Source organism: Acomys minous (assembly GCF_964271855.1).
Source record: "Acomys minous genome assembly, chromosome: 15".
Lineage (NCBI taxonomy): Eukaryota > Metazoa > Chordata > Mammalia > Rodentia > Muridae > Acomys > Acomys minous.
Window position 1 is genome coordinate 93602153 of NC_140497.1, and position 17187 is coordinate 93619339.

Genomic DNA, 17187 nt, shown 5'->3' on the forward strand with positions numbered 1-17187 from the left:
GTCCTCACTTTAGAAGCATAGAGAATAGCCCACCAGATACCAAGCCTGCGGTGTCATGAGTTCCTCTGCCTTCAGAGCTGTAATACAGAACTATCAGCCTGCTTTCAGGTCAGCAATCACTACTTATAATGTAATCAATTCATCTTTCCTCCCTTTGCAAAGTAATAGTATAATGCAGATCACACTCTGTTTTCCAATAATCTTTAGAATGATTGTTCTTCCTGGGCCAGTTGAAGTTTTGACAATAATTACACCAGTTAAAATCTTAGAAAATATTAACAGAGCCCATGAACACTGGCGCAAGTTAATTTTATGTGGAAAGAGTAATACAAATATAGAGTGAGAGCCCCAGCAGCACGTGTGTTTTGCCTGCATGCATGCATGTGCACCACTTGTGTGCCTGGTGCCTGGAGAGATGGAAAGAGGACATCTGGTCCCCTGGAACTGGAGTGTGAGCCACTGTGAGGGTGCTGGGAGCTGAGCCCAGGTCCTCTGCAGAGCAAACGCTTTCACCCGCTGAGCCAGCTCCCCAGCCCAGGCCCTGTAGCAATTCTTAATGGAGCCATAATAGATACTGTTTATATTATTTGACTTTAAAGAAGTGTTTGATTTCTCTATGAAATGCTATCTGCACTGACAGCGTATGGGATCCGGAAGTGGATGCTATGAAATGACCCTTAAGGAGGCTGTGGAGTGTGTGCTTAGCACGTGAGTGTTCAGTTCACTCACTAGCACCTAGACAATAAAGAGTTTGTGAAATGCTCAGCCATACATAACCTTAGAGCTTTCCTTACATAAAGTATTTAAAAACATTTCCACTAGTAAACATAATAGTATGTAAACAAGATTTACCTCCTGAAATGATCTGAAGGCAATATATTAACTCTTATGTAAGTCCTTCTAATCACCTTTCAGACATCACTAATGGATCCTCCTCTAATCACCTTTCAGACATCACTAATGGATCCTCCTCTAATCACCTTTCAGACATCACTAATGGATCCTCCTCTAATCACCTTTCAGACACCACTAATGGATCCTCCTCTAATCACCTTTCAGACATCACTAATGGATCCTCCTCTAATCACCTTTCAGACATCACTAATGGATCCTCCTCTAATCACCTTTCAGACATCACTAATGGATCCTCCTCTAATCACCTTTCAGACATCACTAATGGATCCTCCTCTAATCACCTTTCAGACACCACTATTGGATCCTCCTCTAATCACCTTTCAGACATCACTAATGGATCCTCCTCTAATCACCTTTCAGACATCACTAAGACATCGAGCCTCTATAAAAATGCCACATTATGCCCATCTCTGGCTCAACTTCAAATTCCCACAAACCAAATATAGCCCACTATTCACATTTTCCTTTACACTTAGCACCTACTCTAAAGCTTAAATGAGCTGGTGGCCTCATAACTGGACAGCACAGGCACGTTTATGGTGCTTGTCTTTCACACACAATGACCACTGGAGGAAACACGCTGACTACGCTGATTTACATGAAGCCACGAATCCTCCCAAAGCAGTGTGCATCTCCAACAGGGTTCCTTTGTGTAGCCCTGGATGCTCTAAACTTGCTCTGTAGACCAAGCTGGCCTGTGACTCTGCAGTGCTGGGATTAAAGGCATGTGCCACCACTGCCTGGCAAGTTGAGGCCCTGTCTCAATAAAAGGGAAAAGAAAAAAGAAAGAAAGAAAGAAAGAACGAACCTTTAACCCTTAGAGAAATAGAAACAGTGATCAAAAGTCTCCCGACCAAATGGAAAGCCCAGGGCCAGATGGGTTTAATGCACAATTCTACCAGGTTTTCAAAGAAGAATTAATGTCAGTATTCCTCAAATTATTCCACAAAGTAGAAACAGAAGAAACATTACCCAATTCTTTTATGAGGTCACAGTTGCCCTGATTCTCAGACCGCACAAAGACTCAGCAAAGAGAATTACAGACCAGTTTCTCTGATGAACATTGATGCAAAAATATTTAATAAAATACTGGCAAACTAAATCCAAGAACACATCAAAGGACCATTTACCATGATCAAGTAGGCTTCATCTCAGAGAGTCAGGGATGATGGTTCAACACACATTCACTGATCAACATCATCCACCATATAAACAAGCTGAAAGACAAAACCGCATGACCATCTCGTAACATGTAGAAAAGCCCAACATCCCTTCATCATAAAAGTCCTGGAGAGACTAAAGACACAAGAGACAAAGCTCAACATAATAAGGTGATTTACAAAAGGCCATTGCCAACATCAACTGAAAGAGGGAGAAAAACCAAAGCATTTTCACTAAAATCAGGAACAAGACAAGGATGTCCACTTTCTATATATCTGTTCAATGCAGTACTTGATGTCTCAGTTAGAGAGGAAGACAACGGAAGGAAATCAAGGGGACACAAAGAGGAAAGGAAGAAGCCAAAGTCTCTTCATCTGCAGATGACAGGATCTTATACACGAATGACCCTAAAACACCACCAGGAAACTCTACAGCTGACAGTCACTTTCAGCAAAGTAGCACAGTACACAATTAACTCACAAAGGCCAGCAGCCTTCCTATCCACACATGGCAAACAGACTGAAAAAGAAATCAGGGAAACAGTGATGTTCCTTCCCAATAGCCTCAAAAAGTATCTTGTGGGTAACTCTAACCAAGCAAGTGAACAATTTGTATGATAAAAACTTTAAGACACTGAAAAAAGAAATCAGAGGGGCTGGAGAGAGATGGCTCAGAGGTTAAGAGCACTGCCTGCTCTTCCAAAGGTCCTGAGTTCAATTCTCAGCAACCACATGGTGGCTCACAACCATCTATAATGCAGATCTGGTGCCCTCTTCTGGCCTGCTGGCTCACATGCAGACAGAATACTGTATAAATAATAAACAAACAAATAAATCTTAAAAAAAAATCAGAGGATGGAAAGATCTCCCATGCTCATGGACCAGTAGGATTTAACATAATTAAAGTGGCTATCCTACTAAAAGCAATCCACAGATTCAATGAATCCATGTCAAAATTCCAACACAATTCTTCACAGAATTTTTTGTATTTTAAATTAATAAATTAATTTTCATTTGAGTGAAAATGTGCCCCTTTTATTAAGCATATCCCTTTAAAAAAAAAGATTTATTTATTTATTTATTATATAGTGCTCTGCCATGCAATACACCTGCAGGCCAGAAGCGGGCATCAGATCACATTATAGATGGTTGTGCGCCACCATGTGGTTGCTGGGAATTGAACTCAGGACCTCTGGAGGAGCAGTCAGTGCTCTTAACCTCTGAGCCATCTCTCCAGCCCCACATATTCTTTTCTCATACTATATAACCTGAATCCCATTTCCCCTCCTTCTACTTTTCCCCGTTCCTCCCCACCTCCTCTCTCATCTGGACCCTCTCCCTTTCATTTTCTCATGAAAAAAGAACAGGCTTCTAAGAGATAACAACAAAATATAATAAGATAAAACAAAACCATCCTATCAAAGTTGGACAAGCCAAGCCAACAGAAAAATAAAAGAGCCCAGCAGAAGGCACAAGAATCAGACACGCACTCGCTCACACATTCAGGAGTCCCATAAAGGTACTAAGTGGAAAGCTATAGTGAATATGCAGAGAGCCGGTGCAGACCCGTGCGGGCCTGTGCTTGCTGCTCCAGTCTCTGTGAGTTCATATGAGCCTTGCTCAGTTGTTTTGGAGGACACTGTTGTCCTGGTGTCATCTGTCCCCTCTGTCTCCCCTACTCCTTCTGCCTCCTCTTGCATGGGGTTCCCTGAGCTAAAGCGAGAGGTTTGATGCAGATATCTCATTCAGAGCTGTCTTCACAAAAATTGAGAGGACAATTTTCACCATTTAGAAACATGCCAAGAGTCACTGCTAAAGTAGCCCATTAGGTGTGTGGGCTTTCTAGGTGGTGATCTGGTGTTTTGCAAGTTCTGTACCGGGATGCACCCCAGAATTGCTCCCAACCTCTAACAACCCTGTCAATTGTGCACTGCTGCAGCTCTCTGAAATCTAGCATTAGAGCCGGGCATGGTTGCACACGCCTTTAATCCCAGCACTCAGGAAGCAGAGGCAGGTGGATTGCTGTGAGCCTAAGGCCAGACTGGTCTACAAAGTGAGTCCAGGACATCCAAGGTTACACAGAGAAACCATGTCTTGAGGAATAAAAAAGAAAACACATCTGGCATTGGTGTGGACTGTCACTTTCTGGGTGTTGATCAGCTCTGATTGAGCAAACTTCCTACAGGATCTTGTTGAGGATGTACTGTTGTTCAGATGAATTAATCCCTGATTATAGAATTCCTCATTTGATTCAAATATAATTTTAAAAGTTAAATTGTCTTAGAAAATCGAAAACACTTTTAGAGAGTTTATGGCTGCGATAAATACCTTTATGGACCTTCAGATGCCTCACTAAGGATAGCCTTGAAGTAGATTTGTGGCTTCAGATAAGCCTTCACTCCAGATGGCACCATGAATCCTGGTATTCATCGTAAATATAGGCAAGTTGGTTTAAACTTTCCATTAACCCAAGATATAATGAGGTTACCTAGAAATGTCTAAAGTAAGATGAGCCTTAATGTCTAAATATACAAACTGTTCTGTTACAATCCCTTATACCATGTCACTTTGTGGACTCATATGTTGTCATTTTAAATTTACTCTGTTTCTTAGAATGAAAGGCAGATACAATTACTGTCCTAACTCATTATGAACTAAGAGACAGCTGGGCAATGTATAGTTTGGCCAGTCTTAACTGAAAAGTCATATTTTCTTATAAGTTATAGACCCTGTTAACCTTTAGGTCTTGTCAACCTTTGTCACTCTGAACTCACTGTGAAACCTATGTAATAGATACATAGATAAGAAATGTTTAGTTTTAAAACATGTAACCTGTTGTATTTTAGAATTCATCTGTTTTTGTGACTGTGGGGTCATTCCTTTTTATCAGAAGTATAAGTACGGTAATCAACAATAAACGGTGTTGAAATTGGGAAGCTTTGCCTCATCCAGTTGAAGTTAAGATGCCTAACTTCACCCACCTTTTCTCTTGAATGTATGTGTGTGAGTGGCTTATCTTCTATCTCTCTCTTATTTCTTATTTCCCTGTAGATTCACAAATAAGTTAACAGACTCAGGGCTCCCCTGTCAGACAAACAGGCATACTTTAGCTCAGTGGAGATCTCTGCAAAGAGGCCTGTCTACAGATCAAAGAGCCTCCTTTTACGACTCCCCTGCAGTTTTTGTCTAGAAACAGCTTTTATAGCCCTGGAGGTAGGAAAATTATGGTCAGTTTAATTTTTCCTCCTTGGCTGCAGTACAGCCAGCCTCCAGAGAAGGAACCCTGGGCTCCCTTCCCTCTTTATTTTCTCAGTCTTGATCAGCTGCCTGAGCCATCAGCTCTGGCGACCCAAGAGAAGAAGCAAACTGGAGGGGAATCCGCATCCAGCCCCAGAGACCCCATCCTGGACCTTCCCGGAGCTGCTGCTGCAGACAGACATGAACAGAAACACACACACACACACACACACACACACACACACACACACACACACACACACCCCTCAGGGTAGTGAAAATAATCCTGAATAATAAAAGCCCTGCTGGAGGTATCACCATCACCAATCTCCAGTTGTATAGCACAGAGCTCCAGAAATGAAAACAGCATGGTATTAGAGCAAAAGCAGACGCGTTGATCAATGGAACTGAAGACTTGGATATAAGTGCACATATCTATGGACACATGATTTTTGACAAAGCCAGAAATGCACACTGGAAAAAACAGAGAGCATCGTCAGCGAATGGTGCACGCGAACCTGGATGGCTGCAGGTAGCAGGATGTCATCCCGCACGGAACTCCAGACGGATCAGGGACCTCAACGTAAGACCTCATACACTGAATCCGTTAGAAGAGAAAGTGGGAAGAGGCTTGAAGTCACATGCCCAGGAAGACTTTCTGAACAGAGCACCATTAGCACAGACACGAAGGCCAACAGCTGGTAAACAGACCTCATCAAACTGAAAAGCTTCTATCTGAGCAAAGAGGCAAGGCACAGAATGGGAAAAGATCTTTACCAATTACACATACGATAAAGGGTTAGTATCTAAAATTTATTAAGAAACCAAACAACAACAACAAAACCTGGACATCAAGAAAACAAATAAAAAATGGGGCATAGCATGACTTGATCACTGCCCCTTGGCAGAACGGCCTTGCGGGCACACAGATGGGGAAAGCAGGCTATCCTGATGACACCGGATAGGCTGAGGTCAGATGGTGGGGGAGGAGGCCCCTCTCAGAGGTCTAGGGGAGGGGAATAGGGCAGAAGAGGGAGAGAAGGTAGGAACAGGAAGAGATAACAATCAGGATGTAATGTGACTAAATCATAATAATTTTTAAAAGATGTGTGCCACCATGACCAGCTTGTTAAATATTTTTTATTAATGTAAAAAATATCAAGCAGTAAATAAATAAATAAGTAAAAATAAGGCACAGAACTAAGCAGAGAGTTCTCAAAGGATGAAACAAATGGCTGAGACACTTAAAGAAATGTCCAACATTCTTAGTCATCAGAGGAATACAAGTCAAAACTACTTTGAGATTCCATCTTACACCAGTCAGAATAGCCAAGGGTAATAAAACAAAGTGGCTCATGCTGGTGAGGATGTGGGAAAAATACAGTCACTCACCGCTGGTGGGATGAGCAACTTACTCTGCTGCTACAGTAGTCAACATGGCATGGCAGTTGCTCAGGACCCTGGGGGCAGAGCCACCTCAGATCCACCTCTCAAATTCTTGGGCACATACCCAAAGAGCTCTCCATCCTAGACAGAGATGCTTGCTGACCTATCCATAATAGCTAGACACTGGAAACAACCTAGATGTTCATTAACTGGTGGATGACAATTTGGTACATTTATACAATGGAATATTATCCAACTCTTAAAAAGTCAAATTATGAAATTTACAGGTAAATGGAATACGCTACAAAAAATATCCAGAAGTGAGCCACACTCCAAAAGACAAATTGATGCTTTCTCTCTCTCTCGCTCTTTTTTAAAAATATTTATTTATTTATTTATTTATTTATTATGTATACAGTGCTCTGCCTGCATGTACAACTGCACACCAGAAGAGGGCACCAGATCTCATTATAGATGGTTGTGAGCTACCATGTGGTGGCTGGGAATTGAACTCAGGACCTCTGGAAGAGCAGCCAGTGCTCTCAACCTCTGAGACATCTCTCCAGCCTGATGCTTTCTCTTACAATGTGGAGATCAGCTTTTAGTTTTCAATGCGCGTGCTCCAATCTGCACGGCCACAGAGGCTAGGTATGTGGTACAGGACTCCAGAAAGGAGAGGGTCTTCCCAGGAAGAGGAGTAGAACATACAGTTGTGGAGAGACAGGTGTGGTATAGGAGGCTGGAGTGAGAAGATGCATGGAGAGAGGGGTGGACGAGGTGGTCAGAGAGGAGGAAACAGGAGGGACAACTAGGAGTCAGGGCCACTTCTGGGTCGTATGAAAACTTCCTGCTATAGAAGTTTCCTAAAACGTATCCATACAGAAAGAAACCTACACGTAGTTACCACACAACCGTAGAGACAGTATTCCAACCAGACATCTTTCACAGCCAAGTGAAGTCTCCAGTGTCAGGACCGGACGGCTCGCAGTTAAGCCGTTGGCCCAAGCGGCCTTCTGTGATCTCCCAAACACCTCAGGCTACTGCCAAAGAACTTTGTTGTTCCCCACAAACTCATGGTAAGGTCCTGTTGCTAACGAGAACACTTAGGTATCTCCCTGGACATGGGGAAGTTGAGCTGGTGCCTCACTGGAGGCTTTACCCTGCCGATTAGTGTTCATAGAACTGGGAGGTGCTCTGCGCGCGACCAACCGAGAAAGGTAACCACCGACCCAGCCACACACCTGTGATCTGCAACAGTGACTTACCTACAAGGTCCACTAGTACACACTGTGGCATAAACACTGTGGGCGTAACCAACCACTTCCTGGTTGGAATTAAGGCCCACTCCAGCATATGGAGCCGGTTAAGTCATGGGTCTAGGGGAAAAACAAACACTATTGCTCTGCCAGAGAAACAGCAATAAAGTGACTCCTCACGACGCGCTGCTCCACCCACAGATCAATGAGTGCCTCACGCGGCATCAGCAGAGAAGCTTCTCCCTGCAGCAGACGGGAACTAACACAGAGACCCACAAGTGGACAATGTGCACAGAGTGAGGGACCTTAGGACATCCGGTCTTAAATGGGATGTCTTCACTAAGCCCCTCCCCTCAGAGCTCAGGGAGCTACGAAGGCAGAAAGACTGTAAGAACCAGAGGTGACAGATGACTCCCAGGAAACAGTGTCTTTCAGACACAAGGCTGACACACACTGGAACTCACAGAGACTGTGGCAGCACACACATGACCTGCACAGACTCAAGTCAGAGGGCACCTGAGTGCTGAGAGGGGTAAAATGGACACGGGCTCCAACCCCTGTGCATCTCCAACTGACAAACACAAAGGAGCGATTAGTTTTCACAATGGAGCCTCACTGGGTAGCAACCACACTTAAGGGCAGTAGGTGCCGACAAGGGTCAATGGTGTTTGGTGGACTTTTGTCTCACAGGGCTTCGTCTGGGCACTTCCTGTCTCACAGGGCTTCGTCTGGGCACTTCCTGTCCTACTGGTCTCTTGCTTCTGTATTATCATTTCTGATTTTTGTGGGTTTTGTGGGTTTGTGTGTGGTATTATTTTAAGTTTTTGGTTTTTTGGTTTTTTGTTGTTTTTGTCCCTCTAGTTGGGTTGTTTGTAGTTTTGCTGGCCTGTTTGAGAGATGAGGGTTGTGGAGAAAGGGTGTGGAGCTGGGTGGGCGGGGAAAGGGGAGGATCTGGGAGGAATGAGGGAGAGAAAATGGTGACCAGAATTTATTGTATGAGAATTTTCAATTAAAAACAAAGACTAGCAATTAATTAGTATAACAGTGTGACTATTTCTTCAATAAAAAAGACCAATCCAGGTACAGTGCAGCACACTGTAATCCTGACACACAGGAAACGTGAGGCAGGGTGGTCGTGACTTCAAGGCTAACTCGGGCCACGCAGGAAACACTGATTCACAGATGACTGAGCTTAAAGTCACCCTGACCTAACTAACAAGTCAGGGACAACTTAGCGTTTTCCAAGCACAGAAACCCTCATTTCTCGTAATACACCAAGTTGGGAAAAGAAAGAAGCGGCCTCACCTTTAGTGTGACGTCACAGAGCTCCCCGTTCTCGTAGAACCGGAGGAGGGAGCTGTGAAAGTCTTTCCAGGCTTCATTGGCTTCGAAGATGAAGGAGTCGTCGCCATCACCCTCGCTGACAGAGGACCTGCTCCTCGCTGCCGCCGGCTGCTGCTGGTGCGGGTGCGGGTGCGGGCGCCTCCCCTTTGTCACGTGACTCCTAACTTGTTTCCCATTGGTAGATTCTGAAGCCATTTGCAACATTCTTCTTTTTATATAGCGCTCTTCTGAAACATCCCATTTATTTATTTTTCCCGAGGGTGAGAAGACAGAAGACAGAGGCAGCCACTAAACTTTAGACATCTTTCAAAATTCCTTCAATTGTCACTATAGAGTTCGCTGTAATGTTAAAAAAAAAAAAGCAACAAAACACAAAGATAAACTAAAAGGTGTTATCATTGATTATAACTATCCATAAGATACATGTAACCTCATTGGTCACCGTTGGAGGGCCCTGCAGCTTTACACTAACTGTCACATGACTCGCTTCACCTAACTATATCAGGGAAGAACACCTTTAAAATTCAACGCGGAAACAACTAAAGGGCACAGACGTTTGAAACACAGGGTGCACTGGCCTCAAAAGCAGAAGTTAAAACCTGGAGGTTTAGAAACTTTTCTGTGGACTCCAGGCAAAAATAAAGGATGGTTTTATTGAAATAGGTTCTATGCCAGACTGATCCCATCATTTAGAAACTGTTTGAACCTTACTTAGTTCTTCTGGGAAATGAGTATATCACTTATAGGAATATTTCAAGAGCTAAAAATATACAACCGGAAACAGGAAGAGCTGTCCTGTAGTGCACAAACCTCAGTTTATTATTTACATATTAAAAATCACACTTCATTAACAAGTGCATTTGATGAATATTCTTATCATTGATAGATATATGCTACAATTCTGTCCAGGTAACATAAACAAAGGGTTTAAAATTAAACCATCTGCTACCACTTACTGGCTGTGATCTTCTTTGAGCTTTTCTTTTCTTTTTCTTCTGAGACAGGGTTTCTCTTTATAGCCTAGGCTGTACTAGACTCATTTTGTAGACCAGGCTATCTTTGAACTCAAAGTGAACCCCCTGCCTCTGCCTCCCAAGTGCTGGGATTAAGGATGTGTGCCACCATGCCTGGCCCGAATTTTATTTTTTAATTTTTTTGTTTTGTTTTGTTTTGTTTTTTTGAGAGAGAGTTTCTCCTTGGCTGTCCTAGACTTGCTTTGTAGATCAGGCTGGCCTCGAACTCACAAAGATCCGCCTGTCTCCTGGCAACACCCAGCCTGCCTCAAAGAAGGTAATGAGCATCGAGGAACCTCCTTATGGAGATGGCTTCAGATGTGGCAAACCAGCCACTGGGCAAAAATGTCCTTGTTTTCTGTCACAGACAAAATTTTGCCTGAAATGGGAAAGCTTGGATGCAGGTAGAGTTGATGGCCGAACTCTGCCAAGTTAGGGTAGGCAAGTCCTCAATAGTCCCTGCTTCACAAATATGTCTGTCAGATATACTGGACCAGAAGGCAGAAGACAATGCTCTAATGTGTTAGAGAGTTTTGAGTGACTGTTCAGGCAGCAAAGTGTCCCTGTCACTTTTTCATTTTGGAAGCTGTTAGCCTGCACTTCCTGTTTACTCGGGTAATTAATTTTATTCCTTCGCAAGTCTCTGATGGGGTTGAAGACAGCAAAACATTATGAGAATAGCATGAATATAACAATTGTTTTGTTGTTCTTGTGCGTGTGTATTATATATTGTTGTAATAATATAAATGTATAGGAAAAAGGTTTTTTAAATTATTAGACTAAAAAGGGGAATTGTGGAGGAATGTCTTGAGTGGATGTAACAACTGTCAATAAAGCACCGTTTAGCCAATCAGCTGGGCAGAAGGTCAGGAAGTGGAAGGTGGGACTTCCTGGAGAGGGGCGGAGTCAAGTGTTGACAGTGAACCGTAGATGGAGAGTTGGAGGAGAGAAGCCACCAAGGATCAGACTGGCAATGCTTGGGATGTGTGTAGATTATGAGGATTAGAGTCGTTTATTTTAGTTTATTGTTGAAAAAGTCGCAGTTTAGATTCTGCCTGGCTTGTGCTTGCAGCTTTGAATTATGTTTCTGTCTCTTTGTGTCAGTTATTGGCTTCCTAGGCCAAACAGATACATTTTACTGTAACTCAGAGAAAGACTGGAACTTGGTAGAAACACAAGCTAGGGGTGTGGCTAGCGGTGGGGCACTTGCCTAGCATGTGATCATCTCCAACACCAGAAGGAAAAAACCCTAAAGTAACGACCAACCATATAAACAAAACAACCTGAATATCAAATGCAAAGAAGTGAAACTGGTCCCTTACCTTCTGTTACTGACGAACGTTAAAAATGGAGTTGGTCCCTAAACATAAGCCCTGACATAGGAGACTACTAGGGGACAGGGCGTGCTGTAATCCTAGTACTCGGGAGAGGAGGGAGGGAGGGAGGAGGAGGAGTTGGAGGAGGAGGAGGAGGAGGAGGAGGAGAACACTTAAGAAGTGTAAGTTCTCTTTGATGCAATCATGGGAGAAATGAGAAGGCACAACCTGAAAGGCAACAGAATTGTTCACACTGGACTAACTGTACGTGTGCAATCTTCTCTCACAAGTAAACCATAACAAACTAGAGAGAGTCTAAAGATTTGTGCAAATTTAGCTGAAGGGAAGGGAAGGTAGGCGGAAACAGCGCTGCTGAGAAGAACCGGGCTGGATCTGTAGACAAGGAGCCCAGTGTTGTTGTTATTCTTCTCAGGGTTTACAGAAGGAAGCTGCCCATACGTCCTTCGCCATGATGGAGGTGACATCACAAGACAGGCTCTCTGTGTTCTCCTGGCCTCGGGAGGCAGCAACGAGCTTATCCTGCTGGCTTCCGGTGCTGTATGATAAGAGTGGCCCTCCTATTGCTCAGCACAGAGACGGGTGGCAGAAGTATACACATTTGCATTGAACAAGAAGCAAAGTGTCCGGAGCTTGTAGGATCCCCACCACTGTCTGCTTTACCTACTTTCACTGTGGAGATGCTGTGGTGGCGACATCCTATTGCTTAACGACATACCTGATGCTAAGGCTGATAAAACTGAAAAGGTGGGTGGGACAGGAGAGAACAAGCTACTTCAAAGGAGAATGTTCCAGGATGAGGCTGGAGGCCTGCCCTTTGTCCCCAGGGAGGTCAGTTTACGTCTCATAGCATTTGTGAGCAGCACCCAGCACTAGTAAGTTTTCAAGGTCACAGAACACAAGGGAGGCATAAGGAAATCACTCTGTTTCTCTGTACTAGCAATGCACACCTGGAAAGAAGGGGGGGGGTCCCTGCATCCAAGTGGACCAAGAAAGGGGGGCGCTCAGGCACACACCCAGTAAAACACGGTCAGGACACACACGCTGAAATACTTTGTTGAAGCAAATCAAAGAAAACGGAAAGAAATGGGAAGCTGCCATAGTTCCTCAGCTAGACGTGCCATACTAAACATGATTGATTCTGATTCAAATCAATTCCAATAAAAACCACATAAGAAGTTTTTATAATAAAGACACAGACAAGCTGAGTCTAAATTTTATAATGGGAAGGCAAAGGATCCAGAAAACAGGAAATACTTTTGAAGCAAGGTTTGAGGAGTCACTACATTCAACTTAAAACCCAATATGCCTTCTGCATTGGCGTCAGATCACGGAACCCCAAGCATGGCTGGTACAAGTCAGCGACAGAGTGAGTGACAAGTGGAGGAGAACTCACCAACTGGCCACCACCGACAACTTCAGGAGGCAGTGCTCAGGGGGAAGGGCTGCCTGCCTGCTGCGCGCAAGGCCTCTGGTTCAGTCCAGAGACAAAGAGGAAGGGGGAGGTGTGCACACCATAGATTTCCAAATTACACAAGGAGGCTTTTCGCTCATGCGTGTGTGTGTGTGTGTGCGCGCGCGCGCGCGCGCGCGCGCGCGCGCACATGCACATGGCAGGCATATTGTGGTCAGAAGGCAAGCCTGGTGTAAGACTTTAGGTGCTTTGGGCCTTTTCTTTGTGACAGAGTCTCTCATGCCCTGGTGCAGCTCACCAGGTGCGCTTGGCTAACTGGTCAGTGGCCTTCTAATGACCCACCGACCTTTATCAGTGAGTTCATCATCACTTTAGGGATTACATGTGCATGTCAACACACCTGGACAATCTGTGTGTTTGTTCTTGTTTTTTTTTTAAGTTTATTTATTATTTATATAGTAGTCTGCCCACATGTGTGCCTGAAGGTCAGAAAAGGGCACCAGATCTCACTATATCAATGGTTGTGAGCCACCATGTGGTTGTTGGGAATTGAACTCAGGATCTTTGGAAGAACAGACAGTGCTCTTAACCTCTAAGCCATCTCTCCAGCCCTCTTTTTTTGTTTTTTCATGACAGGGTTTCTCTGTGTAGTAGCTAGCCTTGGCTGTCCTGGAGCTCATTCTGTAGCCCAGGCTGGCCTTGAACCCACAGAGATCTGCCTGCCTCTGCCTCGTAAGTGCTGCGGATGTGCGCTCAGGTTTTCATGCTTTTGAGGCAAATACTTTTACAGACTGAGTTATCTCCCCAGCCTTAAGAGACCTTACTCCTGAGGTGTAGTCTGCATATACTGGCACAGTTACCTCAGTCTAAAGGGCACCGCACGAGACAGGAGAGAACAGGGGATAAGTTCACGGTGCTCAGACCTGATGCAGACTACCCTTCAGCCAGCTCAGGATATGCTCCAGTGTTGATCAAGAGCAACACCGGCTGACCTCATGGACATACGCAGCCTTCGCTCAACACGCCACAGTGAGGACAGTGTGCTAAGCCTGTTGTCTCTACTTCTCACAGCCCACAGCCTCAGTGTGGCTGTGAGGAAAGCATCAGGCAAACACAAAAGGGACACTCTACAAAACATCCGACCAATAAGCACCAGTCGTTAGGAATGAGGGAAACCCGATTACCGTGGTGGCCAGGAGAAGCCCAAGGAGACACAGAATCTAAAGTTACTGCAGCGTCCTAAATGGGATCCTGGAACAAGGGGGTAAATAGAGAGCAGGAGCCGGGATAGGTGGATGCTTTCGTAGGGTCAATGCTTTGCCAACTTGACATAAACTAGAAGAAGATGGACCCTTGCCTGAGAAGCAGCCTCCATCACAGGAATAGTGGGCATGTCTGGGGGGGGGGGGGAGCATTTTCTTAACTGCTAACTGATACAGGAGGGCCCAGAACACCGTGCAGGTGCCACCCTAGACAGGCAAGCACAGGCTGTGTAAGAGAAGTCACTGAGCCAGCCAGAGGAAGACGCAGAAAGCCGGCCCCTCCACCAGTTCTCCGTCAAGCGCCTGCCTCGGCTTCCTTAGGAGATGACCTGTGCCTGTAAGATGTAATAAACCCGCCCGCCCCACCCACCCACCCACCCAGTTTACCTTTGGTCATGGTATAAGCACAACAAAGACAAACTAGGACAGCCTTAATTAATACATATGCATTAATAAAGGTGAATTGAAACAATCACACCAAACTAACATAAGAAGCCAGTAGAAGGGGACTGGCTAAGGGGTCTGTGGCAGTGCTAATACCTTAGCAGTGCTACTGTAGCTCTCAAACTATTCTGAAACAAAAGTGACAGGACCATCAGAGACCATGTAGAGACAGCAATAACATGAGATTCAGAAACAGACCTACATGAACACAGCCAACTGATTTTTGAGGAAGCACAAGAGCAATTCAGTGAAGAAAAGATCTTTTCAATAAATGATGATAAAGTAACAGTATAGCCAAAAACAAAAAAACAAAACAAAACAAAACAAAAAACAGTATAGCCATACAAACAAAAACTAAATAAATCTTCACCTAAACCTCATGTTAGTATGAAAATTAGTGGGTCAAAGATTATGATTAAAGGGGCTGGAGAGATGGCTCAGAGGCTGAGAGCACTGACTGCTCTTCCAAAGGTCCTGAGTTCAATTCCCAGCACCCACATGGTGGCTCACAGCTATCTGTAATGAGATCTGGTGCCCTCTTCTGGCATGTAGGAGTATATGCAGGCAAAAACACTGTATACACAATAAATAAATCAATCTTAAAAAAAAAAAGATTATGATGAAAACTAAACACACTCCTTACACCTTGTATACCACACATATAAAAAGCTTTGCATAGTCATTGCTGGGGTGATTTTCCCCCACTCTGTATGAAGGTGTGTCCACGTATTTCCAACTGTTGCTTGCTGTGCCAGCAGAGCTGAGTGGTGGCAAGGTATTGGGGGTTGTGCTCTCTGTGGCCCGCTGTCAGCTCTCTCTATGTAAGTGCTTGCCCCGCCTCAGAAGGTCTCGGAGGTTACCATGTTACCACGTTAAAAGGCAAGCTGACATGGTGAGGGTCACACAGCCCTCAACACCAGAGAGCGAACCAAAGAGTCAGATGGCACTGCCCTGATGCTGACTGGTGGAATAAAGAGCTGGCAGCTTGGCTGAGGCAGGGGACTGGCGATGAGCGGCAGCAAGAACCTCAAGAGGCACAGTGGCAGGGATTCAGGCTAAGTCAGAGGCCGGCTGAGAGTCTGGCCCAGGAAAAGGCCGGTAGCCAAGAGCTACATAGATGCCTCTGTGTCCTTACTGCTTAACCACAAACGCCCCGCAATAGCTGGCGCACCAGTGTGAGGTACAAGATCCAGGCTAAGGCACGCGCTCCAGACACAGGACCAGGAGAGAACCAGGCACAGGGGTGTGGGACGGAGACGGTGGCTCAAGTCAGAGGAGCTGAAATCCCAGACCTCGGAGTCCGTAATGTACGCTCAGAGCGGGCACATTCTAGAGGACAGAGGTTAATGAGGCTCAGGTACAGAAACAAATATTAGGTTTGGAGCATTACAAGAGAAATAAGTAGAAATGTGTTGTAAATGTGCATAGATGCTGTGGGAATATAGACAGGCATAGAAAGAAATATAATGAGTTTGAATATAATAAAGTGAAGCCTCCAAAAGAGAGAGCAATAAAATTAAGTAAAAATGCTTTGTAAATATACATAGAAAAATGACATCTCTGAATGAAGGGGAGAGAAAGAAAAATAAATAGAAATGTTTTGTAAATGTGCACAGAAAGTAAAGTCTCCCAAGGGAGGGGAGGTAGTCAAATGAAAAAGAAAACATTTTCTGTGTTAAAAAAAAAAAAAGGAAAACACTGCGGAGAGGGCACTTTGACCCCACAGGGTCTCATTTTAGTTGCTGTTGTCATGGAGCCGATTACAATATGTTCTGACATCATCGCAGTTTTCTGTGCCTTCTCTAACAAAGACCAGCATAAAGCAGACTTAGATACAAAGACCTTCAAGTTAAAACAAGAAAACCAAACAAACCAAAACCTCACATTAAAACATGGACTCAGGACAGGTCACCAATGGATATGGCAAACACTACAGAAAAGATGTCCAGCATCAGCACTGTCAGGGAAGGAGTTGGAAGCATGAGGACTGGTGTCACGCACCTGTCCTCCCAGCATCAGGGAGGCACAGGCAGGTGGATCTACAAAGCAAGTCCAGGACAGCCAGGGCTACGCAGAGAAACCCTGTCTGGAAAAAAAAATCTGCCATTATCTAGAATTTTATAAAGAATTATAAACACCAAAACCCAAGCAAACCAATCACTAAGGGGGCCAATGTCTGAACTGATAATTCTTAAAGGAGGGCATGGTCAATAAAGACTTAAAAGGTGTTCAACTCCTTCTTGGTCATAAGGAAAATGCAAGTTATAAATGGTTTGAGACGCACCTCACGTGTCAGAATGACTATTACTAAGAAAACAAGCAGCAGCCTGTGCTGGTGAGGATGTGGGCAGAGAACCCTTTAATGGGATGTGGGTGAAATGTGTAAACCAGTGTAGCCACTGTGGAACCACTTAAAAAAAAC

At 44.5% G+C, this 17187-nt stretch overlaps 1 protein-coding gene across 2 annotated transcripts in view; it reads right to left on the reverse strand.

Moving 5' to 3' along the window:
• KLHL8 (kelch like family member 8) overlaps window positions 1-17187 on the reverse strand; it is a 66009-nt gene that overhangs the window by 20621 nt on the left and 28201 nt on the right. For both annotated transcript variants that reach the window (XM_084758230.1, XM_084758229.1), the window contains exon 2: window positions 9260-9637. In XM_084758230.1, the coding sequence (XP_084614356.1) occupies window positions 9260-9502 (243 nt within the window). In that variant the 5' untranslated portion in view covers window positions 9503-9637. The remainder of the gene's footprint in view (window positions 1-9259; window positions 9638-17187) is intronic.